Consider the following 27,744-nt stretch of genomic DNA (forward strand, 5'->3'; position numbering starts at 1 on the left):
TAGGCCTTCTCTCTGGGGCTAAGGGGGGTCTAAGTGGGGCAGTCTGGCCCCAGGGGTCCCCCAGGTCTGACTCTAGCACTCTGTCTCCAGCGCTCCCAGATCAGCTACAAATGCCACCTGGTACTGCGCCCCATCCCCGAGCTGCTGCGAGCACCCCCGGAGCGAGTGTGGGTGGCTGTGCCCAGAAGACCCCCACCCAGTGGGGGGCTCTCATCCTCCTCTGACTCTGAAGAGGAGGAGCTGGAGGAGCTGCCCTCCGTGCCCCGACCACTGCAGCCCGAGTTCTCGGGCTCCCGGGTGTCCCTCACCGACATTCCCACTGAGGACGAGGCCTTGGGGGCCCCAGAGGCTGGGACTGCCACCCCCATGGAGTGGCAGGAGCAGGGAAGGGCCACCTCACAGGACCAGGAGACCCCCAGCCCTCAGGCCCTCCCCTCCCCAGGCCAGGAGCCCCCAGCCGGGTCCAGCCCTCGCCGGGGAGAGCTCCGGAGGGGCAGCTCTGCTGACAGTGCCCTGCCCCGGGCCGGGCAGAGGGAGCCGGGCCGGGGCCTGCACAAGGCGGCGTCTGTGGAGCTCCCACAGCGCCGGAGCCCCAGCCCGGGGGCCACCCGCCTGACCCGGGGCGGCCTGGGTGAGGGTGAGTATGCCCAGAGGCTGCAGGCCCTGCGCCAGCGCCTGCTGCGGGGAGGCCCTGAGGATGGCAAGGTCAGCGGCCTCCGGGGTCCCCTGCTAGAGAGCCTGGGGGGCCGTGCCCGGGACCCCCGGCTGGCGCGAGCTGCTTCCAGTGAGGCAGCACCCCGCCACCAGCCCCCACCAGAGACTCGGGGACTGCAAAAGAGCAGTAGCTTCTCTCAGGGTGAGGCAGAGCCCCGGGGCCGGCACCGCCGTGCTGGGGCTCCCCTCGAGATCCCCGTGGCCCGGCTTGGGGCCCGAAGACTCCAGGAGTCTCCCTCCTTGTCCGCCCTCAGCGAGACCCAACCACCCAGCCCTGTGAGGCCCAGTGCCCCCAAACCCGTTGTCTGCAAACCCAGTGCCCCCAAGTCTCCAGAACCTCCTGCCACGATGCCTAGTGGTGCTCCGCAGCCCTCCGCACCCCAGCCTGCCCAAGAGAAGGCCCCAGAGTTCAAGGCAGAACCAATCCCAGCCCCCAAGCCTACACAGCCCCCTCTGGCGGTGCAAACCCCAGGGGCCCCCCTCACACCCTATGCCCAGATCATGCAGTCGCTGCAGCTGGCGGGCCACACGCAGGGTCCTGTCACACCTCCAACTGAGCCCAAGTCCCACCCTGCCGTGTTTGCCAGGTTGGCCGCTCCACCTCTGGGAGCCTCCAACAAGCGCGTGCCTTCAGCCGCGGCTCCCCCAGGGCCAGCTGAGAAAGCTGGGGTCCTCACGGTGCCCCGCAGGCCCGGTAGCAGTCTCAGCAGCAGCATCGAGAACCTGGAGTCCGAGGCCGTGTTCGAGGCCAAGTTCAAGCGCAGCCGTGAGTCGCCCCTGTCTCGGGGGCTGCGAATGCTGAGTCGTTCGCGGTCGGAGGAACGCGGCCCCTTCCACAGGGCAGAGGAGGAGGACAGCATGTACCGGCCCAGCCCGGCGGGAACGCCGCTGGAGATGGTGCGACGGCCCGAGCGCTCCCGCTCCGTGCAGGACCTCAGGGCGGTCGGGGAGCCCGGCCTAGTCCGCCGCCTCTCGCTGTCGCTGTCCCAGCGGCTGCGGCGGACCCCGCCCTCGCAACGCCACCCGGGCTGGGAGGCCCGCGGCGGGGACGGGGAGAGCTCGGAGGGCGGCAGTTCGGCGCGGGGCTCCCCGGTGCTCACCGTGCGCAGGCGGCTCAGCTCCACACTGGAGCGGCTGTCCAGTCGGTTGCAGCGCAGCGGTAGCAGCGAGGACTCGGGGGGCACGTCCGGCAGAAGCACACCGCTGTTCGGACGGCTACGCAGGGCCACGTCCGAGGGGGAGAGTCTACGGCGCGTCGGCCTCCCACACAACCAGCTGGCCGCCCAGACCGGCGCCACCACGCCTTCCGCGGAGTCCCTTGGCTCTGAGGCCAGCGCCACGTCGGGTGGCTCAGGTGAGGAGGTGCAGGGGCGGAGTAGAGGGTGAATGTGTGAACAAGTATAGGTGGGTCGGGGTCCGGGGCTGGGATGACAGGTGCGGGGTGCGGAAGAGAGTGGGGTTCCTTGGAGAGAGGCTCTGGGAGGAGAAGAGGGGAGGGAGAGGCTGAGCAGGTACTGGAGGCCCTGAGGATGGAATTGGCAGGGCAGGCGCGGCAGGAGGCTGAGGGGCAGAGCCGGTGTGGGATAGGCCAGGGCTGGGCCAGGGTATTCTCTGTTTCCCTGGGCGGAGGGATGCGGGGAGGTGGGAGCTGTCTGGCCCTGGTTGGGCAGGTGCTCAGGCGCCTGGGTCTTCACAGCTCCTGGGGAAAGCCGGAGCAGGCTGCGCTGGGGCTTCTCTGGACTGAGGAAGGACAAGGGGTCATCGCAGCCAAACCTCTCTGCCAGCGTCCAGGAGGGTTTGGGTGACCAGTATGTGCGCAGCGAATCAGGTAAGACAGGCCTGCGGGACGAGCAGGCCACCCTGCCCCAGGGGCAGTCCTAGCTGGGTGGGAGACGGACCACTCTGAGGAGCCCGAGCAGTGAAGGAAGGGACCTGGAATCAGGAAAACAACAACAACAACAACAACAATAACAGCAACTGCCATTATTAGCAAAGCCAAGTGCCCAGTCAGGCACTACAAGGCCCGCCTCACTCGACTGCCTCCTCCCCTCCCACCCCTACCGACATTGCTGAGGAGCTACCATTTATAGGACGTCCATATTGTACAGGTGAGGAAACAGAGGCTGAGCCGGGCTAAGTAGCGTGTGGAAGGCCCAGAGCTGGTAGTAGGTGCAGCAGTCAGGCAGCGGGGCTATGTCGGCCTGTGCAGCAGACCCCAGAAGCAGCTTCAGGACACCACACTAACACCTTTCTCTGGTTGGCCTTCTCCCTCGTGGGAGAGCCTAGGTAGTCCCTAGAACTTCGTGTATTTCTGAAGGAGGTCAGGGAAGGGCTCCTCACCCCCAGAGCCCCCGTGCCGATGTGCGTTTGCTTGGATGTGCACACGAAGACACTCTTTCTCTCCCGGCCTAGAGTCTGGACTGTGGCCCCAATTTTCTACTTCTCTACAGCCCTGAACACCCCTCAGCCCCTACCCGCAGCCCCTGCAGGGCCTCCAGCATCCTCAGCCCCTTCCGGGCTCTTTGCTGGGGAGAGGGGAACATGGGATATGCCCTGGTCTGTTTCTCTGCCCAAGTGTCCTGGGCTGCAGGAAGGCAGGTATTTCCTACCTGGGGTCACCTCATCCCAAAAAGGGGCATTATTCAGGACTACACACAGAGGCTCAGGAGGCCAGGTTCCCAGGCCAGCATGCAGAAAGGAGCAGGCCCACCACGCCAGGCTGTGTGCAGGGTCTTTAGCGGTCACCAGTTGTTGACCACTACAACTGTTCTTCCCATTTCCCCATAAAACTCCTCAACTATCCCAGCTGTGCCTCAGTGGGGCTTGAGGTGGTTGTGTCTGGCCTTGGCCAGGGGAGTTGGGGCATCCTTCTCGAGGCAGTGGGCCAGTGGGGCAGTGGGGACTGTAGGAAGGAAGAGCAGCAAGGGAGGCCAGCTGGTGGGGGCAGGGGGGAGAAGGAGAGGGAATGAGGCAGAGAGAGAAGCCAGCACAGAGGCCTGGGGACAGCTGATCCCTTCCCACCTGGGGCCTCCCTCCCAGGTCCATTTTGCTTGTGCAGCTGATTTCCTTCTGAGGCAGTGTCCCCTTACTTCATCCTCTACCCGTGCCCTTGCAGAAGAAGCCTGTCCCATTTGTCTCATGTCCACTTGACCAACTAGGGCCAGCCCCTGTGGGGATGGAGGTAGACCTGGCAGAGCTGGGCCAGGGTCACCTTTCACCTCTCCTCCTGGCCTCCCTCTCTCTCCCCCCTACCCAGCACCTTACTGGTTATGAAGGTGGCCAGTGACAAAACTACAGATTCACTTTATGTTATTGGAGCCTCAGGGTGGGACCCCTCCTTGGGGAGCGTGGGTGCAGTGGGGAGGGCGGGCATGCGTCGTTCTGACCATCCACTCCAGCTGAGCATTGCTCTCCTGCCCAGCTCACCCACCCCCACCCCCACTCCCTCCCAGTCCTTTAGACAGGCAGCAGCTGGGGCTCCCAGGGGCATATATCTCTCAGCTTTCTCCACCCATGTGAAAAAAATCCACCCCCATCCCTGGTGGCCAGGACCAGATGGGGATATTTCTAAAGACACATGCCAGGGAGCGGGAATGCAAGTCCTCCCGGCACTGAGGAGCCACAGGCCATGGGGGCCTTGGCCCGTCTGCATCTGGCATGGCCCGTTCACCAGTCAGCTGTGAAGCCAATTTTGCCAAAACAGCCTCTTTCTCTGGGAGTCTGTGCCTGGCTCTGTACTGGGCATGTTCATGAGCTAATGATCATAACAATGATAGGAGCTAATATTTATGGCACTTACTATATTTTAGATATATGCTAAGCACTTTATATGTTCCTTGTAATTCTCACAGCAGCCATATGAGCGTGGTGTTATTCTTTCCCTCAATTTAGACAAGACCTGGTTCAAGGTCATGCAGATACTGGCTCTTGCCCCTCCAGAAGCCCTCACCACTCAGCTGACCTGAAGGAGAACTAGAAGGCCAGCACTGTACCCCCAGGCCCCAGGAGGGAAAAGGGGTGGAGGAGGCTGACACTTCCTGGCTCGGCCCGCTTCCCCTTGACTTCAGACCTTTTGAGACTGCGTAGTTTGATTGACCTTTACGCTCAACCCCAGGACTCAGGCCGCCAGCCCCTCCCATTTGCCCTGAGGTGCCCCAGAGGGAGTGAATATTACCAGATCTTAACCACTGCAGTTTTTCAATATTTGTTTGTTTTTATTTTATTTAACAAATGTGCACAGAGCACATGAATGTAGCACCAGGCCCTGCTTAAGGGGTCTGCAAGCAGATGAGGTCACTGCCATGTGTCTTCAATAGTCAGTGGAAGGAAAAGATGGCTGCACACTCAGTGAGTGCCCGGGGCCGTGGTGCTCGCCCCAGAGAAAGTTCTTGGAAGAGTGGAGTGGGGTTCCACTTTTCACATCCGGCTGGCAAGAGACACGCTCTCACTCCGCTGCCCGCCTCTCACATGCATCCTCCCCGCACTCAGCAGTAAGTGAGCTGGAGTCCTCACAACCCTGGCTGTCTGCTCTCCCTCCAGACTTTCCCCCAGTCTTCCACATCAAACTCAAGGACCAGGTGCTGCTGGAGGGAGAGGCAGCCACCCTGCTCTGCCTGCCGGCAGCCTGCCCTGCACCCCACATCTCCTGGATGAAAGGTAAGATTACTTCTCCCTAGAGAGAGGCATAGGCAAGTGACTCCAGGCTTGGGGATGGTTAGTGGGGAGTAGCAACCTGAGGGTCCTGGAAGATCAATGCACCGCCCCACTCAGCAGCCTCTTCTACTCCTCTCTGCCCCCAGACAAGCAGTCCCTGCGGTCAGAGCCCTCAGTGGTCATTGTGTCCTGCAAAGATGGACGGCAGCTGCTGAGTATCCCTCGGGCAGGCAAACGACATGCTGGGCTCTATGAGTGCTCGGCCACTAACGTCCTAGGCAGCGTCACCAGCTCCTGTTCCGTGGCTGTGGCCCGTGAGCCTGGGGCAGGGGCCAAGGGGGGCAGTGAAAGGGGATGTTGGGCAGGGCTAGATGGGCTCTAAGCTGGAGCCTAGGGTCTCACTGGGACTCCCCTTTTCTTGCCAGGCATCCCAGGGAAACTAGCCCCTCCCGAGGTACCCCAGACCTACCAGGACACAGCTCTGGTGATCTGGAAGCCAGGAGACAGCCGGGCACCCTGCACGTACACACTGGAGCGGCGGGTGGATGGTGAGGGACTGCACAGGTGGGTGGGGGGAGGGGTGGCAGGTGGAAGGCGGAGTAGTCAGGAAGAGGAGCCCCTCCCCAGGCAGCCCTTCCTTCCTGAGGCTCCTTACAGACAGCACTGGGAGCCTGGGCTGCCCTTCTGTGGCCTCACCCCTTCCTCCGCGGTGACTGCAGGGGAGTCTTCCTGGCACCCAGTGAGCTCAGGCATCTCCGACTGTTACTACAACGTGACCCACCTGCCAGTCGGCGTGACCATGAGGTTCCGTGTGGCCTGTGCCAACCGTGCTGGACAAGGGCCTTTCAGCAACCCCTCTGAGAAGGTCCTCATCAGGGGCACACGAGGTCAGTGGGATGGGGTGGGGGGTGGCCAGAAAAGGAGGAGGACCCTAAGCCTAGGATCCACCCCCTTCTTAGAGCACCCAGGTGCTGCCTCCAGAGGCACCACGGTGATGATTTTCCTTGTCTCCACTTAGATCCCGCAGCTCTGCTGTCTGCTGCTCACCAAGACACCCCTGTTACCTCAGGGCCAGCCAGGGCCCCGCCTCCGGACTCTCCTACCTCACTGGCCCCGTCCCCGTTCCCGACCACCTCTGCAGCTCCTGGTCCCCCGAGCCCCCAGCCAGCTGCTCTCAGCCCCTCATCTCCCCCAGCACCCCCCAGCCAGGCCTTGTCCTCACTCAAGGCTGTGGGTCCACCACCCCAAACACCCCCACGAAAGCACAGAGGCCTGCAGGCTGCCCAGAAAGCAGAGCCCTCCCTACCCAGTCCCCAGGTTGCCCCCAGTGAACCCAAGTCTTCCGTCCCCGACACTGGGACCCCAACCCCAGCCTCCCCTCCTCAAGAGGTTAAGCCAGCATCATCCTCTACTCCCCTGTATATGGTGACCTCCTTTGTGTCTGCACCACCAGCCCCCGAGCCCCCAGCCCCTGAGCCCCCTCCCGAGCCCACCAAGGTAACTGTTCGGACCCTCAGCTCAGATAAGGAGATGGTTGGCTCCCCTGGGGGTGGCCCCCCCAGCTCTCCGGGGCCGGAGGTCACCACTCTTCGACAGGGTCCCCCTCAGAAACCCTACACCTTCCTGGAGGAGAAGGCCAGGCAAGCAGGGCATGGGAAGGGATGGAGGACAGAGTGGGGAGTGTAGAGGATGCAGGGATTTGGAGAAGAGACCAGACTGCCTACTAGGGGTGGAAAGTACTGAGATATGCGTCCTCAGTACTATTGAGTTCAAATTTTCTCTGGGCCACACACGGTACTAAGCTCTATAGCCATATGATCTCATTTAATCTTTATAACTTGGAGAGGAAGTCACTGCATTATCATCATCACACATTTCACAGATGGGAAAACTGAGGGTAGAGAGGTTATGGGGTTTGCCTTAGGTACTGAGCCACCGAGAGACAGAACTGGGACTCAAACCCAGATTTCTAGGATTCAGCTCCAGAGCCCTCATTTGGGTCCCTACTCTCCCCACCTCAGCCCCCTTAGCCTCCACAATGGTGGTGCCCCCTCTGAGCCTGTGGTGTCCCCCCAACCTACAGGGGCCGTTTTGGTGTAGTGCGAATGTGCCGGGAGAATGCCACTGGCCGAACGTTTGTGGCCAAGATCGTGCCCTATGCGAGTGAGGGCAAGCGGCGAGTTCTGCAGGAGTATGAAGTGCTGCGGACGCTGCACCACGAGCGGCTCATGTCCCTGCACGAGGCCTACATCACCCCGCGGTACCTCGTGCTCATCGCCGAGAGCTGCGGCAACCGGGAGCTCCTCTGCGGGCTCAGCGACAGGTAGCTGGGTCTTCTGGAGGAGCAGGGAGTGAGCGAGAGTGGGGGCGCGGGGCTGGAATGTCACCTGCCTCCCCTGCATCCTCCAGGTTCCGATATTCAGAGGACGACGTGGCCACCTACGTGGTGCAGCTGCTACAAGGCCTGGACTACCTCCACGGCCGCCATGTGCTGCACCTGGACATCAAGCCTGACAACCTGCTGCTGGCCCCTGACAACGCCCTCAAGATTGTGGACTTCGGCAGCGCCCAGCCCTACAACCCCCAGGCCCTGCGGCCCCTTGGCCACCGCACGGGCACCCTGGAGTTCATGGGTGAGGGCACCACGTCAGCCAGGGTAGCAGGGGGGTTGGGGTACTGCCAAAGGAGCAGCAGCCAGAGCTCCCCCCACCTCACCCACAGATGTGCCATTTGTTGAGTGCTTACTGTATGCAAGCAAGGAACAATCTTCTCCACGGGTTTTTTTCCATTTATCTTCACAGTAGCCCAGGAGATTGGCATAACATTACCCCCATTTTACAGACGAGGAAACAGAGGCATAGTGAGGTTATTTGTTCCATATAAGACAGTTTTAAATGGTCAAGCCAGGATTTGATAAAGCTGGAAAGATAGGAGAATCAATTATTAATTTATATAAAAAAGGAAAACCAGCTACCATTTAGCTACCTGCTAAATACTTTATGTTCAATATTTCTATCCTGTAGAGTTAGTCTGAAAGCCACACTTTACAAATGATGAAATGGAGAGCCAGACAGGTTTAGTACATTGCCCAGGGTCCTGTAGCTTAGCGGGGCAAGCCTGGGATGGGATCCAGCCAGGCTGATTCCAAAGACTCTTAATCTTTGTGCCGGCCACATTCATTGTGAATGGGCACCCCAGGTAGGAGGTGATCCAAGGGGGCTGGCATCCCTGGTTCTCAGCAACTCTGCAGTCCTGGTGACCCCCACCATTTGGTGCCTGGGCTGATTCCTCAGGTGCCCCACATCTCCCCTGGAGGCCACCCCTGCCCTCATCCTGGCTGCTGTCATCCAGGGCCTGCTGCTCTGCTCAGACCCATGGTCTGGTGACCTGGACGTTGTTCTGCTCCTTAAGCCCCCCGGGGCCTCCCCAGCCTTTCCCCGCTTCCCTGCCACCAGGAAACTGCTTCAACTTGCACTCTGTCTTCTGTCAGCTCCTGAGATGGTGAAGGGAGACCCCATCGGCTCTGCCACAGACATCTGGGGAGCGGGTGTGCTCACTTACATCATGTGAGTGCCCCTAGGACCCACCTTCTGCCCATACCCTCTCCCCCCTCCACACCTCCCCAGCACACGTGAGCGTGCACAAGTGCATGCACACACACACGCATGTGTGCCCAGGTTCCTTATCCCTGTCCCTGAGTGCTGTGCCCCTTAGAACCCCCACAGTAATGTCCCTGTGGACCTATGAGTTGAGTCTCCGTTCACAGGGGTCAACTGAACTGTTTCTACCACAGGCTCAGTGGACGCTCCCCATTCTATGAGCCAGACCCCCAGGAAACGGAGGCTCGTATTGTGGGGGGCCGCTTTGATGCCTTCCAGTTGTACCCCAACACCTCCCAAAGCGCCACCCTCTTCTTGCGAAAGGTCCTCTCAGTACATCCCTGGTGAGTGGGCCCCACACCTGAAAACCCCCCAGCATTACCGGTCCGTGGCCTCAGGCTGCTCTGGCCCAGTCCATGCCTAACATCCCCCAACTCTTCCCCTGCCCCCAATAATACACTGTTGTTACTACTGCTACTAAATGGTTGTACTCCCCGCCATTGAAAACCTATGGCAGCCCTATCACATAAGCACAATCACTGTCCCCACTCCAGAGATTGCCCCAGAGTTGCCCAGAGTCCCTCACTAGGGGTGAATCCAGGATTGGGACTCGGATATATGGGAGGATGGAGCCCCGCCCCGCTCTAGGCCTGCCCTCCAGGCTCACCATCTGGCTGGGCCTGGCAGGAGCCGGCCCTCCCTGCAGGACTGCCTGGCTCACCCGTGGCTGCAGGATGCCTACCTAATGAAGCTGCGCCGCCAGACTCTCACCTTCACCACCAACCGGCTCAAGGAGTTCCTGGGTGAGCAGCGGCGACGCAGGGCCGAGGCCGCCACCCGTCACAAGGTGCTGCTCCGCTCCTACCCAGGTGGCCCCTAGTGGCTCGGACCACAGCCCGGCCCCGGGCTTCCACTCGGGGCTCCCGCTGATGCGGCGGGACATTCCAGGGCCCACGCTGAGCCGGGTGGGCTCAGGGCTTCGGACACCACCAGCAGCAACATCCAGCCGGGCTATTACCTCATGGACCTGTGGGGACAGAGGCCCAGGGCTTTGGCCAGTGTCACCAGGTCCAAGCCAGAGCTGGAGACAATGAGGCCAGGCTGGTTGGAGTAGGAAGGGGGGCAAAAACGGAATGGGGAAGTGAGAGAGAGGGATGGGAGACTGTAGGAAGGTTCTGGGGGTGGGGGACAGTGCATCTCAGGGACAGCCAACCGAGGAGGATGTGAGCGGCTGAAGAGGTGGAAGAGGAAAAAGCCTAGGGTGTCAAGGCCATGGGCTGGAAGTGTCAGTGAAGCAGGGACAGGATGTGAAGACAGTGTCAGGGTGTCAGAGGCAGCATGTGAGAGAGGGCAGCGAGGTAGGGGAGGGAGAGGAGAGAGGACTCAGGTGGAGATGGGGTGAGCCAGCTGCCAGCGTCTGTCCGGGAGGAAGAAGCAAGGAAGAAGAATCAAGGGCGGCTGGAGGCGGGAAGCAGCAGTCACTCAAGCCAGCACTTTCCTGGTGCCCCAGTGGATGCAGCTCTGGGCTCTGTGCTGGCCCAAGGATGTCCCCACTGGCCCTCCGTGGCCTTCGTCCTTCTTCCCATTCATATTTATTTATTTATTGACTTTTATGAAGTTTCCCTTCCATCCAATCCTAATTGCTCATGTTGTCCTGACCATCCCCCCAGCCATCCAGCTGTCTGTGCAGCTGTCTGTCTGTCTGTCACAAGAGAAATAAAAACAGCAAGCAGCAGGACCTATGTGTGGTCTGTGGGGAGAGATGGTTGGGAGTGCAGGGTGCTGGGACAGGAGCAGTTTGGCTTGATCTGGGCCAGGGAGAGCCCAGGTGTACCAGCTAGCACCGTCGGACCTTCTTCCTCTCTGACCTTCCTGACCCCTTACCTCTCCCTTATTCATAAAGGGAGGAGAGACTTCGGTCTGCTTCTCCCTCTGAGGTTTCTAGAATCCTAGCAGGACCCCTGAATCCCCACCGCTACCCTCTAACCAGACTCTGGTGGCCCCCACCTCTTCTTACTTGTCCCATCAGCACACCTTGGAGGATGCAAGGCTCTGCAATGGACCAGCCCACACCCCAGTCCTGGCTCAGCCTTCTTTCCCCAGTAGTTCCCAGCTCTGGTCCTGGCCCCCTGCACAGAGGGGTTTAGCACGATGTTCGTGAGAGCAGGTGGTGTGAAGAGCTGCAGAGGAGACCCACACAGGCCCAGGCCCCTGCTCCCAGTGTTAGGGCACCAGTCAGGGCACCAGCTGCCCTATGCAGCTGTGAGCCCTCTGGTCAGTGGGTGTGCAGTGACGGTGCTGCAGACAAGCATCTTCCTAGGCCCCAGGGACACTCAGCCCGGACCTTCTGATCCCCACTGCAAGCTAGAGGGTCTGCTGGGTATGACCATACCTTGACTCTGGCTGCTGTGCCGCAGAACGGTCACAGGGTTCCAGAACTGAGCTGCCCTGCCCTGAGGTGAGGGGAGGGGAGAGCTAGTTCTCTTTGGGTCCAAAGGGACTGTGTTCCCCCTTTCACCCCTTGAAAACTCTGTTCTTGACAAAGTGATAAGAATAAAGCTTCCACCGTGAGCAGAGAGGGCTGGTGCTGGTGTGTTGCTGATCGAGTTTGAGGGCTCCTTGGCTGGAGCCCAAACAGCTCTCCACCCAGCCCAGCCTCTCTGGCTTCCCAGGATCTTAGAAAAGAGGCAATCCCCATCATCGTAAAATAACAGGATGTTGCCCTGGGCAGGCAGTTCAGTTGTATATGCCAAGGTTTTGGGTTTGACCTCTGGTCAGGGCACATACAAGAATCAACCCATGAATGCAATAAACAGCGGGACCAACAAATCGATATTTCTCTTTCTCAAAGCAATAAATAAAAAAATTTTAAATGTTATAAAATAATAGGATGTTAAAGCAGCTGAAAGGGACCAGACAGATGCCTTGCCTTGCTCAACTGTCATTTTAATGATGAAGATATACAGTTTGCCTGTGAGAATCTGTAATTCCCTACTCTCTGCAAGTGTTTTCATATAAAAATGAGGTGCCTGAACTCATATCTTGATAAATGGTAATATCCCTCTCCCGTCCTCCCTCTGAGCTTGAGCTCTTTTCCCATCTCCATTGGAAATGGCACGTGAACTGCTTGCTCCAAACCCGGAGGAGCAAAGGTAATTTATGTCAGCCGAGCTGTGTCAAAATTGCTCTGATCAAAAGGTGACAGTGCGCCGCCCCTGGGTGTGCGGTCACAGTGAACGCCAGCGATTCTCTCCCGGGCCTGGGCAGGCGGGACTCCAGGCACGTCCGAGAGCGGCTAGCCTGACCCCTTCACCTCTGGTGCTCTGATGCAGCAGCTTTGCCCCCACGTGGGCTTGGGACGACCTAAAGTCGCTGAGTCAGCATTAGTGTCCATCTCCAGGGACAGTGCAGCCCAGCCACACCCTACCATGTCAGCTGGAGGAGAGTGAGTGGAGATGGAGGTGGCAGGAGGGGACGCTGTTCTCAAAAATCTTTTCCGTCCCCTCTAGGTTTACCTCAGTTTACCGCCAGGGGGCACAGTGCAGAAATGACAACCGTAGACTCTGGGGCGGGGCGGGGGGGGAGGGGTTGAGGAGCTTCCGGATTGGTCCTGACAGCCACGTGGCCCTCTTATAATTGGCTGGCTCGACAGTTAAGTCCTCCGCTAGTCTGGCTTCATTCAGGGGCACCCCCACAAACACTCGAGCCCCTTAACCTACTGTGTTTGGGGAAGGGTCCATCGTCCCTTTGTCCAGGGGCTCACCTGAGTGTCAAATTGCCCTGGCCGGGAGCTGAATCTCCTGTCGGCTTGGGGCCTCGTCTGGTCCTCTCGGCAGTGGGATGGATAACCCTTGCCTTGGGAGGAGATGGGGCCGCGTCCAGCCGCCCAGCTGTCCAGGCACTGACGCGCGGTGCACCCCAGAGCTGCTCGAGTTTCTTCCCCCACCCCCACCCCCAGCCTGTCCCAGCGGCTGAGCCAGCATCCCAGGCATCCTCGGGCTAAATAAGGAGCCTGCTTGGGTCAGGGGGCGGGGGCTGGGGTCCCGGGGGGCTTGGGGCAGTCACGCCAAACAAGGCAAGGAGGGGAGCGATGTATAAAACCAGGGCCCAGGGCCGAGCACCTGCCCGCGCCCCTACCGTGCCATCCGGAAGGGCTCCGTACCGCTTGCTACCCAGTTAGTTGGACCCAAGTCCCGAAGTCGACGTCCCCTACCCCCACGGTGAGTCCCGATCCTCAGACCAGCCCGAGACACTCCCATCCCCGGGGTAGTTTGAATCCGGGGGCAAAGACTGGAGGTCGCAGTTTCTGAGTCAGCCTAGACCCCCGTGCTTGTTTTCTGCTCGCCAGATGTCCAAAGCAGCTCCCGCCAAAAAGCCGGCGGCTACGGCCCCGCCTCCGGGATGTACCCTGGACATCAACGACCCCCAAGTCCAGAAAGCGGCCATTCGCATCCAGGCCTCTTACCGGGGCCACAGGTGAGGGGGGGCCCTGGAGCCCTCTGAAGAAAGGGAACTGGAGCTGCAGAAGTCGCACTCCTGCCTTGGGGAAGGGCGGTGCTGAGCACAGTGCCATGGACTGCTAGGTCACTGGGGTTAGGGGAGAGCAGTGCTGCGGTAGAAGGGTGGCCCACAAGAGTAGGTCGTTTTATTAGGGGAACGATTCAGGAGCGGCTCCCCTCCCTCCCCAACCTCGGTGTTTAAGGGTCTAGTGGGCCAAGGGGGCAGGCAGGGGAGGGTGTGCGGGCCCACAAGGCTGCAGGGGGATGGGAACAGTGTTGTGGGAGCTCTGGGTCCTGACCCTGCCCGCGGGTAGGTCCCGGAAGGAACTGCGGGAGAAGGGGCCACCGCGAGTGCTGGAGCCACTGAAGGACGTAGTGCTGATCGAGGGCAGCGCGGCCAAGCTGACTTGCCGCATTTCGGCTTTCCCGGACCCATTCATCCGCTGGTGCAAGGATGGCAAGGAGCTGCGCGACGGGCCCAAGTATCGCTACGTCTTTGAGGACCCTGACGTAGTCGCATTGGTGGTACGCGACGGCGAGCTGGCGGACTTGGGCCAGTACAGCATCAACGTAACCAACCCCTTCGGCCAGTGCTCCGACTCCGCGCGCATCCTCGTGGAAGGTACGCACGCTTCGGGTGCAATGCAACCGCGCAGAGCAGCACAAGCCGGCGGGCGTCTGCAGCCGGGTTCAGTCACGCGTTTATCGCTGGGCCTAGTGGAGTCTGTAGGAGGATGCGGCGCCCCCAGCCCCTGGCACAGCCTGAGGCACAGAGCAGGGCCAGCGCCGCAGGGCTGAGTAGTCCTTCCCTTCCTCGGGATCCCGTCTCACCCAGGCTATAAAGTCCGCTATGGGTTTCAGTCATTCACCCAGGCTAAGAAGTCCGCTGTGGATTTCAGTCACTCGACTTCAGGGCCCCAAGGTCACAGCGATCCAGAGACAGAGCCAGGGTTAGAGAGAGCCCTGGTCTTCTGGCTCCTGCGTCTTCCAAAGCAGTTTCCACTACTCAGAATTGTCTCCAAGGTACCCCAAGACGTGTGACCACTCCAGAGCTTTCACCCACAGTATATTTCTCTCCTTGTTAAAAACAAAAACAAAAAACAAAAAACTGATTGATTTTAGAGACAGCAGGAGAGAGAGAGAGAGAGAGAGATAGAGAGAGAGATTTGTTGTTCCACTTATTAATGCATTCTTTGGTTGATTCTTGGATGTACCCTAACCAGAAATCGAACCCACAACCTTGGTGTATCAGGACGTGTACTTACCAACTGAGCTACCCTGGAAGAGACATAGTATCTCTTTTGACTTCCATTCAATCCTAAAAAGGTAGAGGAGGCAGGGATTAGTCCCGTTTAACAGCTGAGTTGCTGAAGCCCCTGAGAGGCTAAAGACTTGTTCGAGGTAACAGTGCGAGTTTAAATCCGTCTCCTATTTAGGGCCGGGTATTAGCTGGGAGGGTGATGTCCCGCCTAACCTTTAGGTCCCTCACTGGGTCGCATTCCCTTTGCCTTCCTTTAGTCCCGGCGAAAATTCAGAAGGGACCGGGTAACACTAAAGTGCGCAAAGGCGCCACGGTGACGCTGACCGCGGAGATCCTGGGCGAGCCTGCGCCCGAAGTGGGCTGGACGAAGGACGGCAAGGACATCGAAGAGGATGACAGGCGAGGGCGGGGACCTGCTGCAAGGGCAGGGCCTGGCGCAGGAGCCGGATGTGGCCCAGAAAACCCGCGGGAGAGGGACGAGGGTGGGGAACTGGGAAGCGCGGAACAGAGCTGGCCAAGTGGCCGGCCCGCCGAGCAGGTAACCTGACCTGCCGCCCCGCCCCACCTTTCCTTGCCCTGCAGGGTGTTCTTCGAGATCGGCACTACCACCACCATGCTCACCATCCGCCGGGCCACACCCCAGGACAGTGGCAAGTACGAGGTGTACGTGGAGAACTGCCTGGGTATGGACCAGAGCTTCGCTCGCGTGGACGTGGCCTGAAAGGGACCCTTGGAACTTTCGCTCTGTTTCCAAGCCCAGGGGTGGGTGGCACCAACAACCCCCCGCCACCTTGCTTAATAAAGCTGCTCCCTCGGACCCTTCGCGTCTATTCTATCCTTTGGAGTCGCTGTTCCCACTCCCCGGCACCCGCACACACACTTATTCCAGACCCACACACCAAAGTCACAAAATGTTGGGGTCAGCGGTAATTTTGGAGAGCGCCTAGGCCAGTGCCTCACTTTACAGACAGTCTGAGACGGCTTCCGTCGCGGAGGGAAGGTCCTTCAGTTCCAGCGGGAGGGGCAGAGGCGTCTATGACTCCGCCTTCTCTCCTTTTGTATACCTCAAGCCTCACCCTCTCGTGGGGGATTTGCGCGCTGGCCACGTCCGTCTCAAGGGTGACTACACCCCCTCCTGTCTCCAGCCTCGCTTCTCCTTGTGACCTAGTCCTCTACTTTGGCTGATACCCCTGGGCCCATTTCCAGACAGCTCGTGGTCCTAATCCTCTGCTTCTCAGGCTCCACCCTTCTTCTCACTTAGGCCCGCCCCCTTAATTCCATGGCCACGCCCCCACGTTATTCCACAAATTCCATCTCTGAGTTAGAAGTGGGGGGGAGGAACTTAAGAACTACAATTCCCGGCAGACTTTGCGAAGTTCTCGCGTAGTGCGAGAAGACACGTGCGCGGAAGGAGCAAGCGGTAGCTGGCGGCAGAGCTGGAGTAGAAGGGACTAGTGGTAAAAGGATTTGACGGAGGCGGGGGGCGAAAGGGGGTTCAGGGCAGGGACTGCTCTTAGACCGAGGGCGGCTCGCAGGTTGCGGCCGGCTGTCCGCACGTCGGGTGCTATGCTGCTCCCACAACCCTCGGATACGCATTAGGGTTTATTAGACAGTCAGTTGTGAGGTTCATAGAGTCGGCAGTCAGCCCTGTGAATCCGAAGATTCAGCACTTGTCAGTATTGGGACTCGGGGGATTGGTATATTGCGCTTGGGATGCCAAGGGAACCTGTCTCTTGATTCGGGGCTCGTCACCTAGAGGTTAATTTTAGGATTTAGGTTCAGCATATTTATAGGGTTTGGATTTATCAAATGCAGATCAAGGTTAGTTTCATACTTGAAATTCACTCTTAGTGCTGTAGTTAAATATTTGAGCTTCATTCAGGATTTGAGGTTCAGTATCAGGGTTCACTGTTGGAATTCAGGGCTTAACATCTAGAATGAGTATGGACCAAGTGGGGAATGGGTGGCTTGGGGTTTTGGTGTTTTAAGGTTTGGGGTGTGAGGAGGAGATCGGTTGCTGAGTTTCTGAGCTTGCTGAGTTGGTGGCCAGAGGGAAGTCTGTTAGGAATCAATTGCGGGGTATGGATTTCAGAATTGGGGTGGGATCGCTGTGGGTGTGAAGGCCGACTGGAATTGGTTTGGGATTTGAGATGTGTGAGATTTGTGTGGCGTTGTGCCCAGCGAAGGACTATACTGAATCTTGGATTTACATCCTGGGAGAGAGGACTCAGTGTTGCTATTTAGGGTTCAGGGTTTGGTTGGGTGTGAGTGGGGTTCCTGGGTTGGGGTATGAGATAAGCCTGACTTCTCTGGGATTTGAGGTTTAGGTAGCAGCCGCTGTCATGCTTAAAGCTGTGATCCTGATTGGAGGCCCTCAAAAGGGTGAGGAGCCAGGGAAATGGGGGGAGGAGGTTGGGCCGGACTGGTTGGTGGGATGGGGGCAGAGGGAGGCAGAAAGCTGAAATGTGCTTCTCTTTTCTCTCTCAGGGACTCGCTTCAGGCCTTTGTCTTTTGAGGTGCCCAAACCCCTATTTCCAGTGGCAGGGGTCCCTATGATCCAGCACCACATCGAGGCCTGTGCCCAGGTAACCCAATAGGCGCCCCTACTTGCGCTCCTCTTCCCACCAGGTGTAACTCCAGGGACCACCACTTACAAATGACTCTAGGAATGCCCCTCCCCGCCAAGTTGTACACTGCAGCTGTCTTGCTGTCTTCTCCTAATCTAGTCTGTCATCTGGGCCCTTTCTTGCTTAGATTTCACTCCTATATTTAAAGCATGAAATGTGAGATTAGGCAGGAGTCTTAGAGACAACTTAGAGTCGTAGGGTGGGAAACCTTCATGACAACAAAGCACAGAATCACACTACCCTTGCTCACTGTGGTGCTAACTTCTTTATTGCTTTAAACTGAGCTGAGACTGGCCATGTTTTGATTTGAGCCCAGTCTCTGCCTGCTAAAAGGAATTGAGCGAATGTCTCACCCTTTCTCAGCCTAGGTTTGACAGGTTCCCTTGGCATCCCAAGCACAATATACCAATCCCCCTTATTTGTAAAGTGGGGTGATTAGACCTATGTTGTGGGGTCGTGAAGCTTAGAGATATTTGCAAAGTAAGTAGTACACTGTGGGCACTTGATAAATGGTATCCTTACCTCATGCTGATCTCAAGCTCAAATGGACAGATAATAAATATGAAGGAAATGAATGGATTAGCCTTTAATGCAGCTTGCTAGACAAAAATCTTTCCTAGGGTGAGCTTTGCTTCAGATGTGGGGGTGGGGAGATAGGTTGGCGAAAAGTTCATTTGGTTTTTTCCATAAGAGCTCAAGTATTGTTTAGTTGTCTTTAATTTCATTTTAAACAATTTCGTTAGATTGTATTGTGACAGCTGTATTGATATGACTGTATTGTCATATCAGTGTGCATTTATTTATTTTTTAAATTTTTTAAAGATTTTATTTCTTTTTAGAAAGGGGAAGAGAGTGAGAAAGAGGGAGAGAAATATCAATGTGTGGTTGCCTCTTGTGCAACCCCCACTGGGGACGTGGCCCACAACCCAGGCACATGCCCTGACTGGGAATCGAACTGGTGACCTTATGGTTTGCAGACTAGTACTCAATCCACTGAGCCATACCAGCCAGGGCCTCAGCATGCATTTAAAAAAACTTATCAAAATTGGTGAAATTTTGTGTAGTCATTTTAATATTAAAGATAGAAGAAAATACACATTTTTGGCATACTATGTGTCATTATTTCAAGAAAGGTAAAAACACAACTGAAACACACAAAAAGACTTGTGCAGTGTATAGAGAAGATTCTATGACTGATAAAAAGTGTCAAAAGTGGTTTGCGAAGTTTCGTGCTGGAGATTTCTTGTTGGCCAATGCTGCACGGTCAGGTAGACCAGGTGAAGTTGACAGCAGTCAAATCCAGACGTTGATTGAGAACAATCACCATTATACCACATGGAGATAGCCGACGTACTCAAAATACCCAAATCAGTAAAGTTGTTGGTGAAGGTGAAAAGTGTGTATTTTATTTTATGGGGAAAAAGAACCTAAACAGACTTTTTGGCCAACCAATGGAATAATAAAAGATTAAAGGATCAGTGACTGAGACCTTCTAGCTTGCTTGTTTTCCAGAGAAGAAATCAGGCCAACTTGGTAAAATGAGTGCCCAGGGCCACAGCGGAGACTGAAACTGTTGTTTCTGGATTTGGGGCCAGTGCCAGGGATTTCTCCCTCTTGTCATTCCTTCCTATAAGATGTTATTTTTCTTTTAACCTCCTCCCTTGTCCTCAGGTCCCTGGGATGCAGGAGATTCTGCTCATTGGCTTCTACCAACCTGATGAGCCGCTTACCCGGTTCCTAGAAGCTGCCCAGCAGCAGTTTAACCTTCCAGTCAGGTCAGATGTTTGTGCGCATGTGCTGCATGGGGGTAGGGGAGCCCTAGGCATCTGAGTTCTCTGTCTGAGTCCTGGGGAGTGGGTGGAGTCAGCATTTGCCAGAAGTCACCCTCACACACTAGGAGGTTTCTTATTTGGGCATTCCTGAATCGCCATATATAGTGAGTTTCTCCGTGGGCCTTGGGCAGCTGTATCTTGGGAATAGGAGGGGTCAGTTCCTAGGCTCAAGGTATCTGTCTCCTGTTATCTCACTGAGCTGGCTCTGGGGTCCCTGGGGACAGGTACCTGCAGGAATTTGCCCCTCTGGGCACAGGAGGTGGTCTCTACCATTTCCGGGACCAGATCCTGGCTGGGGGGCCCGAGGCCTTCTTCGTGCTCAACGCTGATGTTTGCTCCGACTTCCCCTTGAATGCCATGTTGGCTGCCCACAGACAGCAGCCTCACCCTTTCTTGCTCCTGGGGACCACGGTGAGGGACCCTGGAAGGCTGGAGGGGGCCAGGGGGTGACCCAGAGAGGTTCCTGGAATGCAGGGTGTTGGGGAGGCAGGGACAGCCCAGGGAGTTGCAGTGGGAATGGGTGTCAAGAAAGAGGGGTTCTGGAAACCCCAGCAGTTGTGGAGGTGGCGGTGGAGAGAGCCCTTGAGCCCTTCGGCTGCGTAGAAGTAGGAGGGGAGGGCAGCTGTCAGTTCTCACCCCAGCTGAAGGCTTGTCAGTGGCAGAGCTGCAGAGCTGCGTGCCAGGTGCTATAGGGGAAAGAAAACAAGAAAGAGAAAACAGACCTTGCCGCCCTGGAGCAGGCAGGTCACTGTCTCAGCGTGTCTGTCTTCCAGGCTAACAGGACACAATCCCTCAGCTACGGCTGCATCGTAGAGAACCCACAGACCCATGAGGTAAGAGCAGAGAGGGGGCTGGCTGGGCGCTTCTTCTGTGTGTCCTCATTCTCCCACTCCTCAGCCTCCAGACAGCGCTGGAACCCCGGGGGTGGACCCCAGTCTCGTCAGACAGGCGGGGCACGCCCTCAGTTGTTCCTCGTTATCCCTTTAAGAAAGATTGGTGCAGAGGTGGCAGCTAAGTGCCACGGTGCAGCGCTCCAGTAGACATACCTGCAAGGTGCTATGGCAACACAAAAGGGGGTCCAATCCAGTCTACCTGGGAGAGGGCGGGGAGGGCTCCCTGGAGGAGGTGAGGTGTGAACTAAGTTAAATTTGTCATCGTGAAGGAGACAGGCGTTGCAGGTAGAGGGAACATTATGTGCAAAGGCACGGAAGCCGGGAACAGTGCCTCCAGAATTACGGCAGTGGGAGCATACTCAGCCAGGCCAGGGAGCGGCGGGGATCTCTGAAACTGTCTGTCCTGTCTCTGAACTCCCTGCTCTGGAGTCTAGCTGACTTTCATACACCCCTCTGGTCTGTTCAAGTTTTAGAATTAAAAATACATGTGAACATACACATGCACACATGAAGTTTTATGTTAGACACTAGCTAGGTGTGAGAACCAGAAAGACACAACCCCTGCCTCTCAGGAGCCCTCAGTTTGGTGGGAAAGACAGTCAAAAACCAACCATTGCAAATGACGGAAGTGCCACTGCGGGTGACGTATGGCCGGCGACAGGAGTGCCGGGGCAGGCCAGGGTGGGCTTGGAGAAGGAGTGACAGTGTCAGCTGGGTTTTTGAAAGCGAACTTTTCCGGGGGGACAGTTGGGGAAGGGCATTGGAGAGTTGCCGAAAGGCGCCAGCATGCAACAGCATGGGGCTGTGTTCTGGGAGCACTGTGGGGTGGGGAGGGCTGGGAGAAGGCACGTAGTTTGGACTTACCTTGAAGGTGAAGTTGAAGGGCAGTGACAAGATGTGCTCCGCTGTTCAGGACGACCCCCGTGGCAACAGGGAGGACCCGGAGATTTAGAGGGTCTGTGGGGATGGTGGCCGGGGCCCCTCCTCTCCTGACCCCAGCCCGCTTCCCCCTCAGGTCCTGCACTATGTGGAGAAGCCCAGCACCTTTGTCAGTGACATCATCAACTGTGGCATCTACCTCTTTTCCCCAGAAGCCCTGAAACCCCTTCGGGATGTCTTCCAGCGTAATCAGCAGGATGGGCAACTGTGAGGCAGGCCCCATGACCCTGTAACCCCAAGTACCCCGAGCCACAGACCCCGCCTTCCCCTGTCTCTGCTGGCTGCATCTCATTCTGCTCACCTTCTTCCTCCTCTCTCTCTTCCACTTGTCATCTCCAGCCGAGCTTCCCCAGTCCCTCCCCTTCTAACCTCATTCTGTCCCTCTTCCTTATCCATCCCAGTTGCTCCTCTGTCACCACCTGCCCACTCCCCTTCTGGTCCATTTCTTTCAAGTCCTGAGTGTCCCCGAGATGTCTTCCAGAACAGATGGTAACACACACACACACACACACATACTGTGGCTGAGGAAGCTCACCACCAGCCACCATCCCAGGGCGGTCCTCCTAGGTCTGGGAACTGTCCCCTTCTGTGGCTCCCTTGCCTTCTTTCCCTCTCCTGCCTCCTCTACCCATAGCCATCTTTTCACTCCCACCCACATCTCTGCTTCTCTCTCCGTCTCTCCTGGCCTCTCTGTTTCTGCTGAACTGGCATCTCTACCATCTCTCTCTCCCTCTTTCTGTGACTGTCTCTGCCCTCACCAGCTGCCTTCCTCTTGGGTGAGTCTGTCTGTGTTTCATTCCATCCAGTGAGAGGGAGGGACCAGAGGTGGGGTTCACAGGTGGGGGTAGGAGGAGAGTGGGATAACTGGGCAAAGCCACGTCTGGCCAAGCTCCTCCTGGACGTGGGGCAGGATGGGCAGCAGGTCCATGCCTGGGGCTCCCCTGGGATGACCAGCCTCCCAGCTGGGGGAGTAGGGGGCTGATGTACCTAAGTGGTGGGAGAACTTCCTGGGATGTGAGCATCTCTTGGGAGAGGATCTGACCAGACCTTTTGAGGTGGTGGGGTTGGTTTCCTTTGATTCCCATTCCCAAGAGACCGTGTTGGCCACCCGTTGGGCTCTGTTGGGGAACTGATGTCAGCATCCCACCCCCTCTGCCAGGGAGGACTCTTCAGGCCTGTGGCGGGGGGCAGGTACCATACGCCTGGAGCAGGATGTGTTCTCCGCCCTGGCTGGGCAGGGCCAGATCTACGTGCACCTCAACGACGGCATCTGGAGCCAGATCAAGTCTGCGGGGTATGGGCGAGGCCCCTGATGGGGGTGCTGAGACCTCAGGATGGTGGGCACAGGCCCTGCTGGTCCCTGAGCCCCTGTTCCACTTTGTGGTCCCCAGCTCAGCACTCTATGCCTCCCGCCTCTATCTGGGCCAGTACCAGCTCACTCACCCAGAACGCCTGGCCAAGCACACCCCAGGGGGGCCATGGATCCGAGGTACCACCTCCCCACCCTGCCCACCACAATTCTTAACCGCTGCCCCAATGCCAGCCCCCTTTGCCCTCAGAGCTGTGACTTGACCTCTGAACCCAGAGGTAAAATCTCAACTCCTGCCCTCCCTGGACCAGGTATGGTTTCGGGTATTTGTCCCCAGGTCCTCTCTTCTGCTTCTAGGAAACGTCTACATCCACCCCACAGCTAAGGTGGCCCCCACAGCGGTGGTGAGCCAGGGCCCCGGCCGGGGAGAGGAAAGGTGGGGAGTGGGGGAAGGGGTGGCGGATATCCCCTAAGCTTGGAGTACCATCTCTTCGCTTTGCCACGGCCTTTCATATGGCCTCACCAGGTTCCTTCCCCATTATGAGGGGGTTGGATTTGGGGTCTTCTGAGCCATTCCAAGGCTCATGGTCTATATTCCTTTCCACAGCTGGGCCCCAATGTCTCCATCGGGGAGGGGGTGACTGTAGGCGAGGGTGTGCGGCTCCGAGAGAGCATTGTCCTCCACGGAGCCACGCTGCAGGTAGGCAGCTCAGCACGTGCAGCAGGGCCCGGTGCCCCAGGAGGTGGGGGAGGGGTGAGCCCCCAGGCTCTGCATCTGGCCCCCTCAGCTCACACTCTCCTCTTTGGCAGGAGCACACGTGTGTTCTGCACAGCATTGTGGGCTGGGGCAGCACTGTGGGGCGCTGGGCCCGTGTGGAGGGCACCCCCAATGACCCCAATCCCAATGACCCCCGAGCCCACATGGACAGTGAGAGCCTCTTCAAGGATGGGAAGCTGCTGCCTGCCATCACCATCCTGGGTATGGCTTCCCAGGGGGTTTCGGGCCATGAGAAACCTCCACAGGTGATAGCTGGGCCCTAGGGGGAGAATTTGTGTGAGCATGCGGCTGTGTTTTCCTTCAGCAAACATTTACCAAGTGCCTGCTGTGTGCCAGTCCCTGTGTGAATTGCTGGGGGCATGAGGCCAGGGCACAGATGGGCAGTGAGGGGTCCCTCCTGATGGTGGTGGCCCCCAGCTCCTTGCCCTGACCTTCCCTCCCCATGGCCTCCTCTTGGTGCCCTCGCCCACACTGCAGGCTGCCGCGTCCGGATCCCGGCTGAGGTGCTCATCCTGAACTCGATTGTTCTGCCGCACAAGGAGCTGAGCCGAAGCTTTACCAACCAGATCATCCTCTGAAGGGGGCTGCCAGAGCCCCCCCCACCCCGCCCACCCTTACCCATCCAACGTCTGTCCAGAATGGACCTGGGGGAGCCAGGCAGAATCTCCACAGACCAGGAGCAATGTGGGTGGGCCGAGAACTGCTGGCCTCCCTCTCCACTCCCTAATAAACCCCAAGAACGTTGGAGCCAGCGCGGACTCAGCTTGTGCCTGGACTGGGGTGGGGGTAGAAGGGGGGCAGCTGAGTCAGGCCCCCCCACATTAGCATTTAAATTGGAGTCGTTGCTGCGGGCTCATGAATAATGAATCTGGAGCCCTGGTAAATCTCCCCCTCCCACAGCCTCAGCCTCAGCCTCGGTGCTGCTGCTCCAGAGTGAGGCCCTCAAGGCTCCCAGCCTGGCGGCCCCGCCTTCAACCCTACCCTGCTGCTGCCGCCTGCCCGCCCGCCTCCCTGTTCCTCTTCACTGGGCCTGGCTCAGGCCCTGGAGTGCAGGCTTTCAGAGGGAATGATAAAGGCTTGCAGTTGGGCAGTGGGGCACGGGCGGCAGTCGCAGGGACTGGGAGCCACGGGCCGAGGTTGGATCACTCGCGCATCCCGTCTTCATTCCCTGCCAAGCCCCAGACCAGGCCTGTGTTCCGCTTTGCCAGCTATGTCTGCTCCTAGCCCAGCTTTTGGCAGGCTGGGGGTTTCTCCCTCGCCCACCCAAGGCCTGGTGTCTTTATCTTCTCCCATGGCAGGCAGGCTGGGCCTAGCTGGTGCCTTTCCCTGTGCAATCACAGTAGGCAGCGCTGCTTTGGGGTAGGCGGGTCCCCGGCCTCTGCAGTGGAGTACAGGAGGTCCCAGCGTTCCACTCCACACTCCTGAAACCCAGTTCTGCCCATGTTTGCCCATGACCCCCACTTGCCCCTCCTGGTGCTCCCCCTTTCCCAGCTGTGGGTGCGGTGCTTAGTTGCCAGATGAGCTGGTAATGATCGTAATCTGCTAATTGAGAGGAATCTAATTACCCGAAGAGAATGGGGGGGCAGGGCGTGGGTGGGAGGGAGGAGGGGGGTCCTGGCAGCAGGCAGGGGTGGCAGGCAGCAGGGTGCTGGGCCTCGTCATCAGCACCAGGGTCTGGGACAGAGCCCAGGATTTCAGAGCTTCATAGCCAGGCAGTTAGGAAGATGAGCTTTTTCGGGGAGCTGGGATGAGGTTGGTGGGGACTGGGCTAGATGCCAGCTCCAGGCCCTCCAGCCCTGCCCGCTGTGTGAGAGCACCTGGGAAATGACCCGGGGTGTTAGCAGCCGCTTCCTGTTTCCTCAGACCCCTGCCTCCAGCCCCGAGCTCCCGTCCTCTCTGCCTGGTTGGGAGGAGGCTGCAGATGCCTGCCCTGGGCCTGGGGTCAATTCCCCGAGGAAGAGGCTGGCAGAGGGGTGGGCAAGGGTCTGGGTCCCTTCCCTCTCCTCCCCCCAGTCCTGACCCTTCTGTTCTGAGTGGTTGGCAGAGGCCATGGCAGCTCCATCATAAATATGATAATTTAATTATTTTCTCAGCAAAACACCGTGAAATCCAATAAGTCTGTGTCAGGCCCAGGCCCTCGGGACCCCCTCCTAGGCCCAGTGGGGGTGGGCACATGGTGGGGAGAGGCACTGGGAGGGGAAAGGGTCAGTATTCCAAGTGGGAGGGGGCCAGCGAAGCTGAGGTCTTTGTAACATGCCCCCAGGCTGACAGTGTTTGTGTGTATACGCTTGGGCGGATGGGGTGACTAAGAAGTTGTAATTTCCCCCCGCCCCCTGCAGCCTTATCTGCCCTGGGAGGGACCTGGACCCCCATCTGTTTATGAGGACACCACTCAGGCCCAGGATGTGGAAGGCCCCTTCCCACGTTGTCTGGGACCTCTTCCTTGTAGGCTTGGGAGGGTGCTGGCCCCCTGGAGAGGTTGAGAAGGGAGAACTGAGGGAACTGGGGTGGGAAGTGGGGGAGGGATGCGGGGGAGGGGTTTGCTCCTGCCATTAGTGCTTTTCTCAGTTTCCATAAAAAGATTATTCTGTAAAATCAGCGAGGGGGAGCGAGCTGGGGGCCGGGGAGGGGCTAGGTCCCTGGCACCAAGTTGGATGGGATGGCTGGGGAGGAGAGCTGGGAATGGGGACTGACTGTGGAAAGATTTGGATGGACTTCAGGAGCCATCCAGGTAGAGGCCAGTCTCAGAACACAGATTCAGGAGTGGGGTGGGGACAGGGCCCTCATCTCCTGCCCCTTTGGTGGGGTTTCCCTGGGCCCTAGTCCCACCCCCATCTCCATCCTCCCGCGCCCCCCCCCCCCAGCATTTAGCAGCCATTATCGGGGGAGCAGATTGCAGCCCCTTCCCCCTCTCTGGGAAGCAGGCACAGCTGGGGCCCCGCCACATCTGCCGCATCAGCACGGAGCACAGCTGGGTATGCCCAGAACTATGATCCCCACAACACAAAGGGGGGCGGGGGCCAAAGAGAGCCGGAGCCTTAAGACAGACACACTGACACCTCTGCCAGCAGACACACTCCTGGAGGTGAAGCTACACCCACCAGCACACACGCTCCCTCGCGTGCAGAAGGAGCTGACAAACACGCAATTACTCTGCCCCACCCGCCACCCCCGCTCCCCTCCCCCCCGCCCCCTCCTACTCCTCCTCTTCCTTCCCTCCAGGCTCCCCTCCGTCACCACAGCCCCCTCTGAGCTGCCCCAGGCTCTCTTGGGAAGGAGCCAGGGACTCACCCTCCCCAAGCACACCCTTCTGGGAGGCTTGGAGGACCGGGCGGAGGGCTGAGGATGGTAAGGGGCTTCCAGTTCAAGGTGTGAGCCTGGAGAAGCCCCCCTCCATGTCCATACCCTTCCCTGAAAACAAACTCCCTTTGAAATGCTGGTCATTGCCACCCTGGGCATGATGAGGTCTCCATCCCAGGACGGAACTGGCTGGGTACTGTTCCCCTTCACCCTGGGTTTCGTTGGCCACCTCAAGGAGGTGCTGTGGGCCCTCACCTTATTGCCAGGAGCTCAGCGGCTCCCAGCGCTGGCCTCTGCCACTTGCTCCCACCCAAGAATCTACTAGTTCCCTACCCTCAGCAATGCACCCATCTGCTTAGCTCTGCTACCCCTGGCATGTGCGGGGTATGAGGCTCACCAGTGGTGGAAAAGACCCCCCGCACCCCTCTGCAGAAGAGATGAGCTGAGGTCCCTTCTATCCTCCCTCTCCTAGGCGATCACCTCTTGGTTCCTGATTAAATCCTGCCCCTTTGGCAGCCCTCCTCTCTCCCACTCATCTCCTTGGTCCTGATGTCTTGCCCTCAGCCCTCTCCTGCCTACTTCCCCATCCCCCTTCCCTGTCCCACGCCTCGCCCCCACCCCCATCCCTCAGAGCTTTAATCCCTGCTGCTGCTGTGCTGCCTTATCTGTTCCCAGCAGCTTTCGCTGCTGCAAAGCCCTTTCCCCCTCCTCTTCTGGATCTTCTCCCCCCTCCTTCCCAGCTCTTTCTTCTCTCTGACCAGCACCGCCCCCCACCCAACCCCGTGTCTGCCTCTCAGGACCCGTGACGGCTCCTGGCTGACACCAGATCTGCACCCCAATGCCCTCTCTCCAGCCTCAGCTCCAAGGTTGGGCTACCCACCCACTGCTTCACTGGCCTCACCCCCACCCTCACCCCAACAGACTTGGTCAGTTTCTGTCCAGCCAAGATTTTTCATCTTCTTTCCCTGTGGTCCCTTTCCTGGCCCCCTCAATCTTGGACCTGGTCGCCTTCAGTCCCCAGTGACCCACTGTCTCAGTGTGGGCATCCCAAAAGGGGGTGCTACAGGAGAGGGGTCATGGCTGGGGTGGCCCTAGGACAGGGTCTGGGGTGCAGAGTGCTGGTGGTCCGTGGGGGCAGGGCCTGGTGGTGGGGCGCTAACCCTCCTAAGTTGCCTCAGATCACGTCCAGGCCTCCCCACCCCCCTTCTCTGGGACTCTCATTAACCGCTTCTCCTGCCTCGTCCGCAGCATAAATAACCCAGATAAATCAGCTGCGGTCCGCCCCCCGCCTCTCGGCCCCCGCACAGCCCGTTTGTCACCGCGGCTTGCTCACCAGCCAG

The 27,744-nt window shown here is 58.3% G+C and overlaps 3 protein-coding genes and 1 long non-coding RNA gene across 18 annotated transcripts in view; 3 read left to right on the forward strand and 1 right to left on the reverse strand.

The window, feature by feature from the left end:
- Positions 1–10,701, forward strand: part of SPEG (striated muscle enriched protein kinase) — a 56,106-nt gene extending 45,405 nt beyond the window's left edge. For 8 of the 9 annotated variants that reach the window (XM_053919094.1, XM_053919096.1, XM_053919097.2 and 5 more), the window contains 12 exons: positions 91–2,068; positions 2,411–2,542; positions 5,254–5,370; positions 5,514–5,681; positions 5,793–5,915; positions 6,087–6,254; positions 6,386–7,007; positions 7,451–7,690; positions 7,777–8,000; positions 8,858–8,933; positions 9,161–9,310; positions 9,654–10,697. In XM_053919094.1, coding sequence (XP_053775069.1) covers positions 91–2,068; positions 2,411–2,542; positions 5,254–5,370; positions 5,514–5,681; positions 5,793–5,915; positions 6,087–6,254; positions 6,386–7,007; positions 7,451–7,690; positions 7,777–8,000; positions 8,858–8,933; positions 9,161–9,310; positions 9,654–9,846 — 4,191 coding nt within the window. In that variant the 3' untranslated portion in view covers positions 9,847–10,697. Of the gene's footprint in view, positions 1–90; positions 2,069–2,410; positions 2,543–5,253; positions 5,371–5,513; positions 5,682–5,792; positions 5,916–6,086; positions 6,255–6,385; positions 7,008–7,450; positions 7,691–7,776; positions 8,001–8,857; positions 8,934–9,160; positions 9,311–9,653 lie in introns of all 9 variants that reach the window. The other variant, XM_053919095.1, reaches the window with a different exon arrangement.
- A 2,352-nt stretch (positions 10,702–13,053) lies between these two features.
- SPEGNB (SPEG neighbor) lies at positions 13,054–15,559 on the forward strand. 2 transcript variants are annotated; one of them, XM_045198380.2, is made up of 5 exons: positions 13,054–13,186; positions 13,287–13,442; positions 13,780–14,087; positions 14,984–15,125; positions 15,309–15,559. In XM_045198380.2, the coding sequence occupies exons 2-5, from the start codon at positions 13,315–13,317 to the stop codon at positions 15,445–15,447; spliced, it is 717 nt and encodes a 238-aa protein (XP_045054315.1). In that variant the 5' UTR covers positions 13,054–13,186; positions 13,287–13,314; the 3' UTR covers positions 15,448–15,559. The 2 variants fall into 2 exon arrangements, with proteins under 2 accessions (XP_045054315.1, XP_024419445.1); XM_024563677.3 differs by having other exon boundaries at positions 13,069–13,186; positions 13,315–13,442.
- Positions 13,956–15,932, reverse strand: LOC123480134 (uncharacterized). Of its 2 annotated transcripts, none has more exons than XR_006656018.2 (3): positions 15,626–15,932; positions 14,731–14,783; positions 13,956–14,542 (listed from the first exon to the last, which is right to left on the reverse strand). It is a non-coding gene; the product is annotated as an uncharacterized lncRNA (long non-coding RNA). The 2 variants fall into 2 exon arrangements; XR_011650842.1 differs by lacking the exon at positions 15,626–15,932 and adding an exon at positions 14,940–15,069.
- A 172-nt stretch (positions 15,933–16,104) lies between these two features.
- GMPPA (GDP-mannose pyrophosphorylase A) lies at positions 16,105–23,855 on the forward strand. 5 transcript variants are annotated; one of them, XM_053919106.1, is made up of 13 exons: positions 16,105–16,183; positions 17,048–17,108; positions 17,214–17,311; positions 19,025–19,128; positions 19,410–19,596; positions 19,959–20,018; positions 21,094–21,224; positions 22,177–22,311; positions 22,409–22,506; positions 22,684–22,730; positions 22,934–23,026; positions 23,137–23,305; positions 23,582–23,855. In XM_053919106.1, the coding sequence occupies exons 2-13, from the start codon at positions 17,069–17,071 to the stop codon at positions 23,680–23,682; spliced, it is 1,263 nt and encodes a 420-aa protein (XP_053775081.1). In that variant the 5' UTR covers positions 16,105–16,183; positions 17,048–17,068; the 3' UTR covers positions 23,683–23,855. The 5 variants fall into 5 exon arrangements, with proteins under 5 accessions (XP_053775081.1, XP_053775084.1, XP_053775083.1 ...); XM_053919108.2 differs by having other exon boundaries at positions 16,123–16,183; positions 17,054–17,108; XM_053919107.1 differs by lacking the exon at positions 16,105–16,183 and adding an exon at positions 16,190–16,547.
- The last annotated feature ends 3,889 nt before the right edge of the window (positions 23,856–27,744 follow it).

Source organism: Desmodus rotundus, chromosome 2, assembly GCF_022682495.2.
Source record: "Desmodus rotundus isolate HL8 chromosome 2, HLdesRot8A.1, whole genome shotgun sequence".
NCBI classification, from domain to species: Eukaryota; Metazoa; Chordata; class Mammalia; order Chiroptera; family Phyllostomidae; genus Desmodus; species Desmodus rotundus.